The 20,300-nt window shown below is 43.3% G+C and overlaps 1 protein-coding gene across 11 annotated transcripts in view; it reads right to left on the bottom strand.

The window, feature by feature from the left end:
- camkk1a (calcium/calmodulin-dependent protein kinase kinase 1, alpha a) overlaps positions 1–20,300 on the bottom strand; it is a 263,571-nt gene that overhangs the window by 90,401 nt on the left and 152,870 nt on the right. For all 11 annotated transcript variants that reach the window (XM_072589306.1, XM_072589312.1, XM_072589304.1 and 8 more), the window contains 2 exons: positions 12,988–13,035; positions 4,815–4,868 (listed from right to left, as the gene is read on the bottom strand). In XM_072589306.1, the coding sequence (XP_072445407.1) occupies positions 4,815–4,868; positions 12,988–13,035 (102 nt within the window). The remainder of the gene's footprint in view (positions 1–4,814; positions 4,869–12,987; positions 13,036–20,300) is intronic.

Below are 20,300 nucleotides of genomic sequence, written 5' to 3'. Positions count from 1 at the left end.
TTCTAAAACACAAACTTTTAAAGTGTGAATTGGTTATAATGTGATTCTGGCCCCATTAGTTTAAATGGTGCTGCTATTAAGTGATTTTCTTATAATATGGGATTGCACGAAAATAGAACGACTGAGTTACAGCAGAATTGACTGTATGGGACAGCAAACAAGCAGCAGAAATCTGGATAAGTTGAAGTTTACAGAAGGGGATGATGAAAGGCCAGACATGAGGCCATTTGAACAGTAATTTCTGGAAGTATCAAAAGACATGAACAAAGCAGCACGAACAGTGCCATAAAACGAAAAACACTAATACCACAAGCATTCCTTTCATAAATAGTGTGACTCCACACTTATCCTGTTGCAATCTTGGCCCCCAATCAGATTGCCTGTCTCTATCTTAACAAATTGATAGATTAAATTGATGCAATCTGTTGTCAGAATTTGATCTTCTGCCTCTTGCTTTCATTCAGGTGAATCTGCTCTGCACCTTTTCTAATACCAATACACCATTCCTGAGGATTGGTGCACATGAGACAATTGAGGAGAAAGGAAAAAATTCATTGGAATCTAACATTATGCCATTAAAACTGAAGGATGAGAAAGGTATCAGGTGCAGCACTAATCAGAGATGGAGATGGAAGAAATATCAATTAGTGAGTAACAAACATATGGAAGAATATTATTCACCACACAGCTTGTGCTGATAAGTGGGAAGTAATACTCGTGCTCCACAAGTTCCAGGCAATGACCATCTCCAACAAGAGAATATCTAACCATCTCCCCTTCACAATTAGTGGCTTTACCTTTGCCGAATCCCTTAATAACAACATCCTGAGAACTACCACTGACAAGAAATTTTACACTGTGGCTGGAAGAGCACATCAGAGACTGCGTATTCGGGGTGAATGACTTACCTACCGATTCCCCAAAGTCTGTCCACCAATTATTAGGAAAAGAGAGGAGTGTGATGGGATACTCTACACTTGCCTGGCTGAAAACAGCTTCAACAACACTAAAGAAACTCAACACCATCTTGGAGGAAGCAGCCTTTTTGATTGGCACTTCATCTACAATTTCAACATTCACACTGACAGTGTGCCCCGTCTTCAGGGTGCACTACAGCAATCCATCAGGCTCTTTCAATAGCAGCGTCCATATCCATGACCTGCCCACTTACAGGGACTATGGCAGTAGATGCATGGGGACACCACCACCCACAAGTTCCTTTCCACATCACACACCATCCAGATTTAAAATTATATCACTGTTCCTTCACTGTGACTGGGTCAAGATTCTGGATTTCCCTTCCCAACAGCATTATGAATGCAGCTCCATCCCAAGGACTGTAGCAGTTCAAGACATCAACTCACTACCACCTCCACCAATGAGGAATGAGCAATAAATGCTGACCCAGCCAGCTATGCCACAACCCGCTAAAGACATAAATTCATTTTATCCTTTTTGTTTCATTGTAGAGAAACCAAATAGTGTCTTTTTAAAAATCTCTGAAACTGGCAGGCAGAGAGATATAGTGAGTAATTACAGTCACTGCCAGATTTAGCTCCTGTCCTTCTCAGTTTGCGAACAGTCTGTCAGACTGTGTCAGCTTCTGTCAAAAGTACGCTTCAGTGGCATCAGGGTTAATGCTGTCTCTGCTCTGACATGGAGGGTAGATGTCATTTGCAAAGATGCAGAAGGCTCCAGTTCACACTTCCCTCAGTCAGCATGGATTGGACTTTGGCGAAAGTGAGGACTGCAGATGCTGGAGACAAGAGTCAAGATTTGAGTGGTGCTGGAAAAGCACAGCAGGTCAGGCAGCATCCGAAGAGCAGGAAAATCGATGTTTTGGGCAGGAGCCTTTCATCAGGAATCAGCCCTGATGAAGAACCCCTGCCCAAAATGTCGATTTTCCTGCTCCTCGGATGCTGCCTGACCTGTGCTTTTCCAGCACCACTCTAATCATGGATTGGACTTTACCAACCTTCTGGCAAAGGGGGAGGCTGAGCAGCCAATAAAATAGTTCAGGCCAGTGATGTCCTTGTGCGTCCCTGCCTCAATGCCATCATGGCAGTGGTAGTGAAGGTCATGAATGAACCCTTCAAACTGAGAGCCCAACTGAGCCACTTAAGTGGTCAATTAAGGATTTTTTATTGCCTCTGGTGGCACTTACACTCCTGGCAGCAATGGCCAGCCCGGCAGGAATGGCATTGCCTACCCTCACCAACACCATTTCATCGCCAGAGCTAGCCTGGCCAACTGGTGTGAGTGCTCACATCCATCAATGCAGCCTCTTAGTCTCAGGACAGTCTCAGGACAGTCTCAGCAATGTGCATCACACCCAATAGCATTGCCAAGGTGACTAAGCTGCCAACGTCTGAACTGGCAGTTCCTGGGGGTGGCTTACCATCTTCAACAGCCTGCTGCTGCTGCTAAGATCCTGCCACAAGTGCCATCACTCACCACTTGCTTCCTGCTTTCGGCGGTGGATCTGAAGGCCTGGTGGAACCGATTCCCCCAACACTTAAACCATCCCCACCTAATGAGCTGCTCTGCCTTCAAACCCTCTAAAAAAATCTTCTCCCCAAAATGAGGCAGAAAAGGATTGAGTGCTTGTGCACAAACACGATTTTTTAATTTTGAATTGTATGATATATTGTTAATTTATGTCCCTGGTGCAGCTGCGGCACATTTCTGTGACATTATATTTACTAACCCGTACCCAAAGAATACACATTGTGCATTCACTCAAACACTTTGGGATTTGAAACATCAATGCTCACAACCTGTCAGAACACTTCTTCGGCCGGTTCACTGTTCTTATGCATCAAATGGACAGGAGATGGGGTGGAATGGTGTATTTCTCAGTTATTATCGTACTCTCCCTGTCAGGGTGTGCTGTGGAGTTGGTGAGATAGGACTCGTGAGGCTCTTTAGAAATGAGTCATATTTGCTTGGTGCCTTTTTATTTCTGCACTAAAACATAGACATAAAGCACAGTGGCTGCATGACAAAAGCCCCACTTCTGACTGATCTATATTTGTGTGTATGAGCGCCAGGCACATGATTGTGTATGTGTGTGTTTGTTTGGTTTTTTTTTGTGTGCACAAATGTGTATAACTGTGTTGTGTGTGCATGACTGTGTATCTGAATGCGTATACATAAGTGCACGTGTGTACATGTACATGTAGGTGTCTGTGTTTGCATCCAATATATGCTCATGATTACGTGTATTAATGTATACATGCTCAAGTATCTGTGTGTGTGGATGCTCTTGAGTTTATGTGTGTTTGTCTGTGAAAGTGCATGTTTCTGTGCGAGTATGGATGTATCAGTGTGTGAACTTACATTAAACTCTGTGTGAGCGCGTGTGTATCTGTGTGAATTGTGAGATGTTTGTGTGCATTCGGTTATCAGCTTTGACAGTATTAAGAAGATTCATGTGCCAATACAGCAAGAGTGGGTGCAGGAATGGCTGACCCAAGTTTTAGCAGACACAAATGCTAGGTCCATTCTCTTTCAGCTGTACAATATTCAAGAGATCTTTTTGAAGGTTCATGGCACCTCCTCACTTCCCTAAATATAAACTATTATGCTCCAATACAAAATCAAAAGTACCGTAGATGCTTTAAACCTGAAATTCTGAAGAAGCATCACAGACCTGATGCATTAAGCTGCTTTTGCTTTCCACAGACACTCAGTATTTCCAGCATTTTCTATTTAAACTCATAGGCCCATGCTTCAGGAAAGCCCCACGATTTTTGGAAGAGATCCCAGAGAGAGGGGCTACTTTTTAAAGTCACATCCTAGACTTTTTGAGTGACATTTTAAAAACACATCCTAATGATCTTTTATGTGAAACAAAATCATCTGACCTTTTCCTTCATTCTTTAGCTGATGGTCAGCTCCCAACACTAATTGCCTCGCTCACAAATAGAAATAGTTTGTTTTTTATTCCCCCCCCCCCCCCCCCATTGAGACAACAATCATATTTGACACTCATAACGATCGCGCGGTTAGTGGTGAGAACATGGGGGTGGTGACGAAGGTAACTGGGGCGGGGAGGAGTGGTGATGCGCTGGGGGAGGTGACTGAACCATGAGGAGAGGATCGGGACTGGAGGGAGGCATGTGAGGGACCGGGTGAAGACAGGTGGGGTTGTGAATGGAATGGGGCAGAGGTATGAATGGGCATTAGATAGGGAGGATGGGGCTCCCTTTCTCTCCCTCCCCTTCATCAGTCATCAGCACTCACTGTCTCCTATGCTGATCCCCATTTCAAAACTGCACTCTTCTCATGTGCATGATGCAATGACTTCAATGGAAATTTTATGCGATAATGTAGTGAGTCTGGATTTTCTTTGCATCTTTCTGAACACATGCAGTTGCCCACAGTTCTGGGTGTCAGCAGACACTGCCTTTAAAAGGAGCCTATGACCTGAAAGATTCAGACTATTTGGATACGTAATGGAATGACCCTTTCAAAATGGCCAGAGTAACAGCACTGGCTGTTAACAGACAGCTAGGCTGTGGCTGTCCTATTAAAGACTTGGAGGTGCTGGTGTTGGACTGGGGGGTGAACAAAGTTAAAAATACACAACACCAGGTTATAGTCCAGCAGGTTTATTTGGAAGCCAAATAAACCTGTTGAACTATAACCTGGTGTTGTGTGATTTTTAACTTTGTCCTATTAATATCAGACAGATCCAGTGAGTATCAACCCCATTCCTGTCCAAACGTTCAAATAATTCATGAAAAGTTCTGAATGGTCAATTGTTGAGATCCACCGAAGGACAAACATCGGGAGAAGAAATGTTTACTCACATAATGCTTGTCATCGTTTTCATTGTAGGCCAGCTTCACAACACCATAGGAGCCCTGTCAACAATTCACAGCTGAGATTAGTCATTGATAAAAACAATAGTAAACAAAATACCTTAAGAGCAGAGAGGAAACATACTTACAAACATGGAAACAACAATATTTTTGAGAGACTGAGATTCCTTGGCCCTTCTCCAAGTCTAAAACAACAGCAAGACTAGGAATTAAGGCAGGACTCAAATACCACAGATGGCAGGCATTCCTGCAAGCTAGCTGCTGTGACCTTGCTTTATATTTTACCTGAGAGTTAATAAGGCCAGGGAACTGGTGAATTTCCTGTCTCTGGTCTCAGAATCATTGATTGAATTAATGAATAGTTAGAGCATAGAAGGTCATTTAGCCTGTCGTGTTCTTGCTGACTCTCTGCAGGAATAAATCAGCTTCTCCATGCCCTTTCTTTGTGGCCATGTTTTTTCTCTTTCAGGTGCTAATCCAAACTCCTTTGGGAGCAATTTTGAGTTTGGACTTTCAGCAGTGCATTCCAGATCCCAACCACTCAATGCACTAAAAAGCTTTTCCTCAGATTGCCATTGGTCCTTTAGCCATTGATCTTTTACAGCTGTCCTCTGAATTCTTGGCCCTCCCATCAATGGAAAGAGTAGTCTAGTCTGGCCAGATCCTTCATGATTCTGAATGCTTCTATCAAACCTGCTGTCAACCTTCTCTTCCCCAAGGAGGATAACTCCAGCTTCTCCAGACTATCACATAACTGAAGTCCCTCAGTCTTGGAATCTCCCTTGCTAGTCTTCTTTAAAGCCTTCACACCTTCCTAATGTCTGGTGACCAAAGCTGGACACAATTCTCCAGTAGACAATGACCCTCTACTTTCTAACAATTCATCCTAACTTCCTTGCTTTTGTACTCTATGCCCCTACTTACAAAATGCAGAGTTCTATATACTTTATGAACCAGTTTCTCAAACTGATGAATTTGTTCATCAATTTGTTCTTCAAATTTGTTCATCATTCCTGAAGAAGGACTTATGCCCAAAACATCGATTCTCCTGCTCCTCAGATGCTGACTGATCTGCTGTGCTTTTCCAGTGCCACTCTTCGACTCTGATCTCCAGCATCTGCAGTCATCACTTTCTCCCAGTTTCTCAAACTGCGTTGTCACTTTCAACATCTGTGTTCTTTGTCCCAACATAAATCAATTGACCCGTCTATGCATTAAACTCTGTGTCTGTCACTGCCTGCCCATTCCGACAGACTGTCTAAACCTTTTGAAATTCTACACTCTCCTCCTCAGTTCACAATATTTTCAAGCTCTGTACCATCTGCAAATTTTGTCCTGTGCATCCAAGGCTGAGTCATGAATATTGATCAGGAAACGCAGTGGTTCAAGTAGCAACCTCTGGAGAACCCCACAGTGTACTTTCCTCCAGTCCCAAAAACAACTGTTCATGACTACTAAGGCAGCACAGTGGCTCAGTAGTTAGCACTGCTGCCTAACCGTGCCAGGGACCTGGGTTTGATTCGTCCTTGGGTGAATGTCTGCATGGAGTTTGCTCCGGGAGCTCTAGTTTCCTCCCACAGTGCAAAGATGTGCAGTTCAGGTGGATTGCAATACTAGATTGCTCTAGAGTGTCCAGGGGTGTGAAGGCTAGGTGGGCTAACTATGGGAAATGCAGGGTCACAGGGATAGGGTAGGGGGTGGATATGGGTGGGATGCTCTTCTGAGGGTCCCTGTGGACTCAAAGGGCCAAATGGCTTGCTTCCACACTGTAAGGATTCAATGACTCTACTCCATTCCTGTCATTCAACCAATTTCATATCCATGTTACCACTGTCCTTATTACTAATGAGCTCTAACTGTGCTCCCAAGTCTGTTGTGTAGTGCTTAATCAAATGTGTTTTGAAATGCCATCTACACAACATCAATAGTATTACCATCATCAATCATCTAGAAACCTCATTTATAAATTCAATCACAGGGGAGATAAATGTACAGTGGTAATGTCACTGGATTAGTAACCCCATTTTATATATATAATATATATATACATTTAGATTTATAAAAGGTAAGAGAGAGGCAAGAGTGATACTGAACCACTGGAAAATGAGGTGAGCAAATAGTAATGTGGAACAAAGAAATGGAGGAGGAACTAAATCAGTGCTTTGCATCATTTTTCACGGTGGAAGACACCAGTAGCCTTTTTGAAATTCAAGAGAGACAGGGCAAAGGTGAGTATATTGGCCACCAATAAGAGAAGGTGCTGGGGAAGATTATAGATCAGAGGTGGATAAATTACCTGGTCATGATGGGTTCTGAAGGAGATAAGGCAATCGTTGAGGCATTGGTGGCAATTTTGCAGGAATCACTAGAGTCAGGGAAGATTCCAGAGGACTGGAAAATAACTAACGTAACACACCTGTTCAAAAAGGGAGGCGGGAAATACAAGAAACTATAGGCCGGTTAAATTTTAGAGCCCATTATTAAAGATGGGAGTGTGGAATACTTGGAAATGCATTGTAAAATAGGACTGAATCAGCACAGTGTTGTCAAGGGATGGCCATACTTGACAAATTTGTTAGAAGTCTTTGAGGAGGTAATGAGAAAGGTAGATGAGGGACAGCCAGTGGGTACGATCTATTTGGATTTCCAGAAGACCTTTGATAAGGTGGGGCCGTACAGAAGGTTGATAAATAAAACAAGAATCCATGGTGTTGGGGGCAAGGTACTGGCATGGAAAGAAGATTGGCTGACTGGCAGAAGGCAGAAAATGGGAATAAGGGGATCTTTTACAGGATGGCACCCAGTGATCATAGAATCCCTCCAGGGTGGAAACAGACCATTTGGCCCAAGAGATCCATACTCAACCTCTGAAGAGTAACCCATTCCCCTATCCTATTAGTCTACATATACTCCTGACTAATGCACCTATCCTACACATCCCTGAATACTAAGGGCAATTTAGCATGGCCAAATCACCTAACCTGCACATCGTTGGACTGTGGGAGGAAACCTGGAGGAAACCCACACAGAGAATGTGCGAACACCATACAAACAATTGCCCAAGGCTGGAATCGAAACCGTGAACCTGGCGCTGTGAGGCAACAGTGTTAACCCCTGAGCCACCGTGCCACCGTAATTAGTGAAATACTGTAGGGGTCTCTGTTGGGACCACAGCTATGAACATTAATGACCCAGATGAAGGAACTGAGGGCATTGTTGCTACGTTTGCAGATGGCACAAAGACAGTTGGAGGGACAGGTAATGTTGAGGGAGCCGGGAAGCTACAGGAGGATTTGGACAGGCTAGGAGAGTGGGCAAAGAGCTATCAAATGGAATACAATGTGGGAAAGTGTGAGGTTATGAACTTTAGGAAGAAGAGTAGAGGCATCAAGTATTTTCTAAATGGGGTAAGACTGCAGAAGTCTGAACAGACTTAGGAGACCTAGTTCAGGATTCTCTTAAGGTCAACATGCAGATTCAGTTGGCAGTTAAGAAATCAAATGCAATGTTAATATTCATTTCAAGAGGCTAGAAGACAAGAGTAGAGATGTTCCGCTAAAGCTACATAAAGCTCTGATCAGACTGAAACTGCGTTTGGAATATTGTGAGCAGTTTTGGGCCCCCTATCTAAGGAAGTTTACAAGAATGATCCCAAGGATGAAGGACTTGTCATATGAGGGGTTAAGGACTCTAGATCTATACACAAAGTTTAGAAAAGTGCTGGGGGTTCTCATCGAAACTTACAGAATATGGAGAAGCCTGAGTAGAGTTGACATGAAGCAGATATTTCCACTAGTAGGAGTAACGAGGACCCAAGAGCACAGCCCCAGAAGGAAGAGATGACTCTTTAACAAAGAACATTACAGCACAGAAACAGGCCCTTCGGCCCTCCAAGCCTGCACTAACACATTTTGTTCCCTTCCATACTTAAACTGTCTTAACTTACAGGCTCCATATCCGTCTATTCCCTTCCCATTCATGTATGTAGGTAAAAACAATGACTGCAGATGCTGGAAACCAGAGTCTAGATTAGAGTGGTCCTGGAAAAGCACAGGAGTTCAGGCTCCTCGGATGCTGCCTGAACTGCTGTGCTTTTCCTGCACCACTCTAATCTAGACTCCATTCATGTATTTGTCCAGGTGCTTCTTGAATGCTGCTACTGGTTCTACTTCCACCACCTCCTCTGGGAGCATGTTCAAGGCACTCACCACCCTTTGTGTGAAAAACTTGCCTTGTGTATCTCTTTTAAACTTCCCCTCTGCACCTTGAACCTGTGTCCCCTAATAATTGACCCCTCCAATTATTAGAGGAAAAAGTCTCACACTTTCCACTCTATCCATGCTATTCACAATCCTATAAACTTTTATCAGGTTGTCCTCAACCTCTTGCATTCCAGTGAAAACAAACCCAGTCTATCCAACCTCTCTTCATAACTAACATCCCCCATACAAGGCAACATCCTGGTAAACCTTTTCTGTGTCCTCTCTAAAGCATCCACATCCTTCTGGTAGTGTGGTGACAGAACTGTACACAATATTCCAAGTGTGGCATAACTAGAATTCTATAAAGTTGCAGCATAACTTGCCTATCCTCATAATCAATGCTCTTTCCAATGAAGGCAAGCATGCCATAGGCCTTTTCTTTATAATCTTATCTACCTGCAATGCCACCTTCAGTGATCTGTGGGCCTGCACACCCAGACCCCTCTGCACATCAATACTAAGAGTTCTGCCATTCATTGTATAATTTCCACCTGTACTTGACTTTCCAAAATAAATCACCTCACATTTTTCTGGATTAAACTCCATCTGCCATTTTTCTGCCCTTGCCTCCAACTGATTTATATCCTGCTCTATCATCTGACAATCCTCTCATCACTATCTGCAACTCCACCAATCTTTGTATCAATTGCAAACTCATTAATCAGAGCAGCCATGTTTTCCTCCAAATCATTTATGAGGACCATGAACAGCAAATGTCCCAGCACTGGTCCCCGTGGAACACCACTACTAGTCACAACCATCTATTCCAAAAAGCAACCCTCCACCACTACCCTCGGTCTCCTATGACTAAGGTCAGTTCTATATCCATCTTGTCAGCTCACCCCAATACCATGTAACCTCACCTTTTGTACCAGTCTGCCAAGAGGAACCTTGTCAAAGACTTTACCCCATGTAGACAACATGAACTGTTTTTCCCATATCAATCATATTTATCACCTCCTCAAAAAACTTGATCAAGTTAGTGAGGCACAACCTCCCCCGCACAAACTATGCGTCCATCACTAATAAATCCATTTGCTTCTAAATGCTTATAAATCTTGACCCTGGGAATCTTTTCCAATAATTTCCCTACCACTCACAGACCTAAAATTTCCTTGATTATCCCTGCTATCCTTCCTAAATGATGGGACAATATTGATGACTCTTCTGTCCTCTAGGATCTCACCTGTGGCCAAAGAGGATACAAAGATGTCTGTCAATGCTCCAGCAATTTGTTCTTAATATTCTGGGATAGATCCTATCAGTACCCAGTGACATACCTACCTTAATACTTTTAAGACATACAACACTTCTTCCTTTTTAATAGCAACTTGGCTTAGAAATTCGACACTTCCTTCCCTGGGATCATTCTCCACCGTTTCCTTCACTTTGGTGAATACCAGCAAAGCGTATTCGTCCCACCTCCCCCAGTACCGGTCCCAATGCCCCATAAATCTGAAACTTTCCCCATCACACCATCTTTTCAGCCACGTATTCATCCTGTATATCCTGCTATTTCTGCTCTGACTAACTCATGGCACTAGTAGTAATCCTGAGATAACTACCTTTGAGGTCCTACATTTCAACGTCCTTCCTAGTTCTCTATACTCTGCTTTAGAACTGAGATGAGGAAGAATTTCTTCAGCCAGAGGATGGTTAATCTATGTAACTCATTGACACAGAAGACTATGGACACTAAGCCATTGAGTGTGCTTAAGACAAAGTTAGATAGGTTCTTTACGAGTAAGGAGATCAAGACTTACTGGGAGAAGGCAGGAGAATGGGGTTGGGAAAAATATCAGCCATGATCAAAAGGCGGAGTAGACTTGATGTGCTTAATGGCCTAATTCTCCTCAGATATCTAATGGTCTTATAAAACAATATGGTGGAACCAGATGGATTTTTTTTTTAAACTGATCAAAATTAGTTGAATAGCATTTGCCCTTCCTTAATTAATTCACTTTTGTCCAAGGGAATGTTTTATTCTAAAAGGCTTCTTCTCCTAGTGGACGGGAGAAGAGAAGGGTTCAGGGAGGTGTGGTGGCACAGTATGCTAAGTGAAGGAAGATTCAAAGGTCCACCATTCACTGAAATTTTGGCATTCTCCTTCTGCCTAGAAAAGAAATGGCTTTACATATTTTTGTCAATTTTCATCTATCCTTATGTAAGAAGCTGAGGGGAGTACCATTCTGAGAGTTGAGGAGAGGCTCTCCCCTCCTCCAGGCAAGGCTCCAACTTCATTTCTTGCCTGCACCCCACGTCCCTCAATTCCCTGACACCAAACATCTGGCCACCCCAGCCTTAAGTATATTCAATTATGGAATATTTTCAACTGGTGTGCATCATTGCAGAGATTCACAATTTTCTTTATTGAATTATTTGTTCTCATTTCAGTCCTAAATGTTCATCCCTTATAGTGAGTTTTGAGAAGATTTCTAACTCAGGTTGAGGTTCTGGATGTAGATTTGCTCACTAAGCTGGAAGGTTCATTTTCAGACGTTTCGACACCCGACTAGGTAACATCTTCGTTCGGAGGCTCACTGAATATCCAGATCATCCCTTATTCCGAGAATGTACAACTGGGTTTCAGTTAAAACTCACAGAACACCAGGTTACAGGTTTATTTGTAGCTTTCAGAGAACGACTCCTTCATCAGGTAGTAGTAGGGCAGGATCATAGGACACAGAATTTATAGTAAAAGATCAAAGCAACATGCAACTGATGCGATGTATTGAACAAACCTAGATTGCTGTTTAATCACAGAATGGGGATGCAGGTTTCAATTGATCAGTGACTTGAAAGAAACTCTGGAATTTACATTGTAATCATCCAGACCCATTCCCCTACCCTATTGCTTTACATTTTCCCTAAGCACCTAACCTACACATCCCTGAACACTATGGGCAATTTAGCATGGCCAATTCACCTAACCTGCACATTTTTGGACTGTGGGAGGAAACTGGAGCACCCGGAGGAAACCCACGCAGACACAGGGAGAATGTGCAAACATCACACAGACTGTCACCAGAGGGTGGAATCAAACCCAGGTCCCTGGCGCAGTAAGACAGCAGTGCTAACCACTGAGCCACGAAGCCACTTTGCTTAATTCTATGATCCATGAGTTTATAATTAGACTTGTACCTAGCAGTAACTTCAAGTTCCAGTCCAGTAGATTTTCAAATAATTCAATAACTCTGATCATTTGTAGGCTGGTATCAGAGAAAATAGCCATGAAAATTGTCAGACAGTCACAACAAACATAAATGCTTTCTTATTGTCATTTAGGGAAAGGAATGTGCTTCCTTAGATATTCTTCATCTGAATCCAGTTACAGAGTGCACGGTTAACTCTTAAAAACAGTTTGTATTGTCCCCATCATCATAACTCATACCCGGAATGCAAAAAAGGGTAATCTCATTTATTCAGTGAATATCAGTCATATTTGAGATAGTATGTGGATGTTGCGGGCAAGGCCAGACTTTGATGCCAACCCTTAACTAAAACAGCTATGTCTAAGGACAATTAAGAGACAACCAGATTGTTGTGAACGTGAAGTCACATGTAGACCAGAATGGGTGAGGAGTGCCGATTCCTTACCCTAAAGAACATCGGCTAACCCCATGGGGTTTTAACAAAAATCAACAATAATTGTCATGGCCACCATTTCAATTCTAGACTTATTAATTTACTATGAATTCCACCAGGTGCAGAGATGAGATTTAAATCAGTATCCACAGAGCATTAATCTGGACCTCTAGATTACTCGTCCAATGGCATTATCACTACACCAACATCACCCCTATCCATATGGAAAGTTATGAATCAAGGAGAGCTATATTTGCAACTCATGATGTTGGATTGTAATTAATTTTGAACAGTTGACTGCTAGATACAGTTACCTTTCCAATCTCAGTCTTCAGCTTGTATTGGTTCAGCTGCGTGGAATCCTGCAAGGTAAACACAGCAAAGAAAGAGGAAGTTAATCCCAGCAGTTCATGGTTTAACAGAAGAAGACAAGATGAGGTTAATCATCCCTGCTAAATTCAGTCCTCTAGCACTTGAACACACTTACTGCCATATGGCAATTGTATTTTGGACAAGTAGAAATTGACATGAATTGTAGGTGAAAGACCAGCCCCAGAATTTTGACTCCTATGGCTAGGGTTTTTGGATCTTCTCTGCTTTGATCAGTTTTTTTGAACAGGAGTTAGTATCCTGCTGAGTATGGCTGACAGAAATGGAGCACATTGTTATGACGACAGGTTGGAACTCCAAAATACTACCTTAGCCTCTAATTTCAAAATATGCTTTTTCAAACAGGACTGTTTACAGCGACAAAATTAACTGCAAGTGTAAATTCAAGAGTTGGCTGGCAAAGGTTCTGTAACATCAAAACATAACAAACAAACTTCAAACAGACTTGACTGTGATGTCTTGTGACTGCAAATATAACAAGGGGGTTGCAACTCCCTGCTCAACAATAAGCCACTCACTGAGGATTATGTCCCAAAACTGTAGACATAGTTTTTCCTCCAGAGATACACAAGGGCAGAGGTTAAAAGCCAGTTTCAACTCTAATGGAGTAGATAGGCAGGAGTGAACATTCTCATGTGTCCCAGCCTTGGTTTGGGTGTTAGAATGATATGAAGGTGTCAAAGAATTAGCTGCTAGACACCCCCATGTTGCAGGCAAGGACACATTCTGACTCTGAGTACTAGAAGGCAGCTAGCTAGCAGCCAGACAAATGGCAAACAGAGTAACAAAACACTCCACAAAAAATCAAAATAACAGCTAATGCTAGAAATCAGAAACAAAAATAGAAATTGCTGGAATAGCTACAGGAAAGATTAATAAACTCGAAAAGGTGCAAAAAGGATGTCACTGAGGCTGGAAGGAGAGGCTGGATAGGGCTGGGACCTTTTCCCCAGAGTGTAGGAAGCTGAGGGGTGACTATGGAGGTTTATAAAATCAGAAGGGACATAGATAGGGTAAATGGCAAACGTCTTTTCCCCAGTGGAGTAGAGTCCAAAATTTGAGGGTATAGGTTTAAGGTCAGAGACAAGATTTAAAAGGAACTGTCAGGCAACTTTTTCACATGGAGGGTTGTGCGTATATGGAACGAGCTGTCAAAGGAAGTGGTAGAGGTGGGTGCAATTACAACATTTAAAAGATATTTGGACAGGTACATGGATAGAAAAGGTTTAGATGGATAAGGGTGCTGAGGGTGGCTCAGTGGTTAGCACTGCCATCTCACAGCGCCAGAGACCCAGGTTCGATTCCAACCTCAGGTGCCTGTCAGTGTGAAGTCTGCACATTCTCCCTGTGTCTGCGGGGGCTCCCTCTGGGTGCTCCAGTTTCCTCCCACAATCCAAAGATGTGCAGGTTAGGTGAATTGACCATGCTAAATTGTCCATAGTGACCAGGGATGTGTAGGTTGGGTGCATTATTTGGAATAAATGTAGAGTAAAAGGGTAGGGGAATGGGTCTGGGCGGGTTACTCTTCAGAGGGTCGGTGTGGACTTGCCAAACCAAATGGCCTGTTTCCACACCTTAGGGATTTTATAGAGCGCAGTAAAATTGGTTCAATACAGTTCAGGAAACCTGGTCAGCATGGACAAGTTAGACCTGTTTTGTCCATCTCTATGACTCCAAGACGCAGCAGGTCATACAGAGAAAGCAGAGCTAACGTTTTGGGTGCAGCGATCCTTCTTCAGAACTAATGGTAACTAGGAAAAGGTTGGTATTTATGCAGAAGATGGGGTGGGGAGGGGGGAGGAGTAAACAATAGGTAGAGATAGATCCCAAAGAGAGAGAAAAACAGTAGGATGGGTAAAGGACTGGATGAAGGTCAGTCTGGGAGAATGAACAGCTGCTAATAGGGACTATTAGAAGCTGACAATGTGTGCATCGTAGCAGCCCATGTGATGACAAGGCCAGGTACGTAAGGATTTGATTTGAAAGTGCCACTATTAGATAGGGTGTACAAAGTTAAAAATCACACAACACCAGGTTATAGTCCAATAGGTTTATTTGGAAGCACTAGCTTTCAGAGCATCGCTCCTTCATCAGGTGGTTGTGGAGTAAGACCATTAGACACAGAATTTATAGCAAAAGGTTACAGTGTCATGTGGCTGAAATATATTAAACAAACTTAGATTAAATCTTTCATCTTTTAAAATTGTTTTGCTAGTTTTGGTTCGTTAATATGCAAGGTATCTAACCTTGCTTTGTAAGGGTTGGGGTAAGGATATGGGAAAAAGTACTAAAACCCTAAATTTATTGAACTTGAAGGTGAGTCCAGGAGGCTGCTGGATTCTGAAGGGGATAAATGAGGCACTGCCCTTCCAGCACAAAAGACTCCACCTCACCATGAATACTGAAATTCAATCAGATTAAAAGGAATCAGAATTACAGAATCTCAACAATCTGAAAAAACAAGGACCATGGAAGTTATTGTTCAACTATTGTTGCCTGGTATGGTAGGAAGATCATATGAGGAAAGGCTGAGGCACTTGGGGCTGTTTTCATTGGAGAAAAGAAGGTTTAGGGGTGACTTGATAGAGGTGTACAAGATGATTAGGGGGTTAGATAGGGTTGACCATGAGAACCTTTTTCCACGTATGGAGTCAGCTATTATGAGGGGCATAGCTTTAAATTAAGGGGGGGTAGATATAGGACAGATGTTAGGGGTAGAGTCTTTACTCAGCGAGTCGTGAGTTCATGGAATGCCCTGCCAGTAGCAGTGGTGGACTCTCCCTCTTTATGGGCATTTAAATGGGCATTGGATAGGCATATGGTGGATAGTGGGCTAGTGTAGGTAAGGTGGGCTTGGATCGGAGCAATATCGAGGGCCAGAGGACCTGTACTGCGCTGTATTTTTCTATGTTTTATGCTCTATGTTCTAACATCAACACTACTGGTAATCTCCATTGCAACAGCCATAACCTTCAACTATTCACTCGTCTTGCACAATTCAGAGACTGATGTGTATTTTTTTTAAACTTTTATCTATTTGGATTCACCTTTTATTGCCAATTCAGGTATATGTGTGTCTTATTAGTATTTCTTCTTATGTACATTAATTAATAAACCCGCTTCTTTTGTTAATTCAAAGAAAGCCTTTTTTTAACACTGGGAGCAGGTTATCCACAAGAGTAGGGATTATTTTAAAACTAACCTTGTTGTAACCAACAAAGGGGCGAGGTAATAAGCAGGAGAGCCAATTTTTTCCTCCTCACCCAGGAACTTAATAGTTTTTGGAAATCCCATCTGGAACCGCAATGAATTGGGGAACTTCAGTTGGGGTCTGGTCAGAATGATGTGTACAAAATAGCACTGCCCAATTGTTTCCGAGGTGATTAACCAGCCAGCGTGGTTCCTTGCTTGACAGCCCCCACCTTCAGTGGCTTGACTTAGTGAGACCCTTACTATGACTCACTCAGCTCACTAATCTATTCCTCATTAAAAACTTTTAGCTGAAACCACTTCCCAGTCATCAAAGCTAACATCTGGGGAATACTGACAAAAGGTTGGTTTTTCTATTGATTCACCCACCAGATCCATTAACAACAACATTCAGATTTTGATCTTTGCAATGACTTTACACGTTGCCGAGGAACAAGGTGAAGGACAATGTACCTATCTGCTCCACCATCCTCTCCGACCTATTACCTTTACCCCCACCTCCATCCACCTATTTCACTCTCAGTTACCTTTCCCCCAAGCTCCACGCCTCCCCCTCCCATTTATCTCTTCACCCCTGAGGCTCCCAGCCTCATTCCTGATGAAGGGCTTTTGCCCAAATGTCGATTTTACTGCTCCTCGAAAGCTGCCTGACCTGTGCTTTTCCAGCACTACTCTAATCTTGACTCTAATCTCCTGCACCTGCAGTACCCACTTTCGCCAATGTACTGATTGTTTACTCAAAGAATATTGCAAGTGAGAATGAATCAATAAACCCTATGGCTATGATTAGAAATGCTAACAACTGGACATAAATGCAATGGTGTGCAGCTGTCTAAAGGGATTTTACGCAATGGAATCTGGCTATCTGCTGCGTTTTTACACCATAAGGTTTAGATATCTGCTGGGTTTTACATGATGGCAAATTGACACAAACTCAGGGTGCAAAACAAAGTTTGAATCATAGCTTGCTTCCAATTGAAAACCACAAGTCAGGATTTGTAGAGATGAAAGGCTCTCTACTTTCAATTATAGCACTGAATCCATTTGAACTCTTGCTTGAATACTGAACTCTCAAGTCTAGGAATGGAGCTGGCCACTAGTTAGATTAGAACAGATTACCAGAGTGCTTTCTTTGATATACTATCATAACACTTAGTGATTTGAACTCCCAGTCACGGATCCCAGCAGAAAGCTGAAATCAATTCTGATTTTTTAATCAAAAATCATAAATACATAGTGAGTTTTGGGAAGATTTGTAGCTCAGGTTGAGGTTTGGGATGTAAGTTTGCTCGCTGAGCTGTAAGGTTCATTTTCAGATGTTTCATCCCCATACTAGGTAACATAATCAGTGAGCCCCCAGTGAAGCACTGTGGTATGGCCCAGTTTTTATTTATGTGTTTAGATTTCCTTGGGTTGGTGATGCCATTTTGTGTGGTGATATCATTTCCGGTTCTTTTTCTCAGAGCGAGGTAAATGGGATCCTAGTCAATGTGTTTGCTGATAGAATTCGGTTGGAGTGCCATGCTTCTAGGAATTCTCATGCATGTCTCTATTTGGCTTGAATGTGAAGGACACCACTTCAGTTGGGATAACACATCCATCCTAGGACAAGCAAAACAGAGATACGTACTCCACAACCACCTGATGGAGGAGCAGCCCTCCAAAAGCCAGTGCTTCCAAATAAACCTGCTGGACTATAACTTGGCGTTGCGTGATTTTTAACGATGGAGAGAAAGCAAGCTAACGTTTCAACTCTTCATGAGAGCTAAAGTGAATTGTGGAGGGGGCAGCTTTTATGCAATGTTGGGGGGGGGGGGGGGTGGTTAGAATGCTGGGGATAGTCGATAGTTCAGATTAAGTGATTAAAAGTTGAGAAGAGCAGAACAATGCCAGACTTGAAAGAACAGTCGCACTGAGGCGGGGGGAGGGGAGACAAGGTGATAGAGACTGTAACAAGCAATGCTAAAAGAAAGAGTAGGAATGGGTTCACAACTTAAACATGTTGAACTCCAGTCTAACACTGGTCTCCTCCCACAACTGGTTAGCACTGCTGCCTCACAGCGCCAGAGACCTGGGTTCAATTCCCAACTGTGTGGAGTTTGCACATTCTCCCCGTGTCTGCGTGGGTTTCCTCCGGGTGCTCCGGTTTCCTCCCACAGTCCAAAGATGTGCAGGTCAGGTGAATTGGCCGTGCTAAATTGCCCGTAGTGTTAGGTAAAGGGGTAAATGTAGGGGGATGGGTGGGTTGCGCATCGGTGGGTCGGTGTGGACTTGTTGGGCCGAAGGGCCTGTTTCCACACTGTAATGTAATCTAATCTAACTCTTTTTCTCGATACATCAATGACTGTTTCATGCTCCTGCCTAGACCTTGAAAGGTGCGTTCACTTTGCCTCCAATTTCCACCCCTCTATAACTTTCACACTGTCCATTGCGGACATTTCCCTTCCTTCCCCTGACCACTCTGTCTCCATATCGGGGAATAAACTTTCCACTGTCATCCACTACAAAGCCAGTGACTCCCATAGCCACCTTCACTATAGTTCTTCCTATCCCACGTCCTGGAAGGACTCCATCCCATTCTCCCAGTTCCTGCGCCTACATCTGTTCAGATGATACCACCTTCCTGCTGACATGGCTTCCTTTTTCCAAAACCGTGATTTCCCACCCACTGTGGTTGACAAGGCACTCAACCACATTAGGCCTATCACCCATGCTTTCATCATTAACTCGGTGTTTTCTTAATCAGGTGGTTTCCACACTCTCATATCTTCCCTTGTTTTCCTTAGCTTTCCCTCTATTTCAGCATGTTTCCGCCTTCTATTTATCACTGTTTCTTTCCTTTATTTGGCTGAAATGGATCAGTTTTATCATTGGAATGATGCTTTGTCATTCCTCTTTACATTTTATATTTCTCTCTTTTCCTTTTTTACATACTTCAGTTTAGTTTAAGGACTTACTCTGAACCATCAATTGCCTGTTCCCTCTAAGGATGCCTCTGACCTGCTACACTTTTACAGCATTTTAGTTTCTGATTTCACAGGAACACAGCACAGCAGCAACAACTTGTTTCTCCTTTGATGAGATCATAGCTGATCGGCCGCCTACCCACTTTCCGAGCTTTGCTCCATGTAGAGAATAGATTGCATGAGGAATCCTTTTTTTGCAAAGATTGCTCTATCAAACTCAGTAGAAATAGTCAATGAACAAGTCAGGGTCAACAATAAATCAAGAGTGTGGTGCTGGCAGCATCCGAGGAGCAGGAGAATCGACATTCCGGGCAAGAGCCCTTCATCAGGAATGAGAGTTGGGGGAATAAGAGATAAATGAAAGAGGGTAGGGCTGGGGGGAAGGTAGCTGGGAATGTGAAGGTGGGGGGTAATGGTGATGGATTGGAGAGGAGTGTGGAGCGGATAGGTAGGAAGGAAGATGGACAGGTAGGACAGGTCATGAGGTGGTGCCAAGTTGGGAGCTTGAATCTGGGATAAGGTGGGGGGGTGAAATTCACATTGATGCCATGTGGTTGGAGGGTCACAAGGCAGAAGATGATGCATTCTTCATCCAAGCATCAGGTGGTTAGAGTGTGGCAATGGGGGAAGCACAGGACATGTGTGTCGTTGGCGGAGTGGGAGAGGAGTTGAAGTGTTCAGGCAAGGGCGGTGGGGTTAGTTGGTGTGAGTGTTTCTGAGATGTTCTCCAGATGAAAGGGTAGCCGTGCACATCCACATGGGCCCAGCTATGCTGGTCTCTTTGTCAGGTACGTGGAACAATCCATCTTCCGGCACCATTCCCCACCTCTTCTCCACCACATTGATGACTGCATTGGCGCTACCTTGTGCTCCCATGAGGAGTGTGAACAGTTCATCAACTTCACCAATGCATTCCACTCCGACTTTAATATCACCTGAACCATCTTGGACACCTCCCTCCCCTTCCTGGACCTCTCCATCTCCATCAACAGTGACCGACTCAACAGACATCTTCTACAAACCCAATGACTCCCACAGCTCTCTGCATTACACCTCCTCCC

This window comes from Chiloscyllium punctatum, chromosome 19, assembly GCF_047496795.1.
Source record: "Chiloscyllium punctatum isolate Juve2018m chromosome 19, sChiPun1.3, whole genome shotgun sequence".
NCBI classification, from domain to species: domain Eukaryota; kingdom Metazoa; phylum Chordata; class Chondrichthyes; order Orectolobiformes; family Hemiscylliidae; genus Chiloscyllium; species Chiloscyllium punctatum.
Note: the sequence above shows the minus strand (reverse complement) of the source record. Positions and strands in the feature narration are given on the sequence as shown.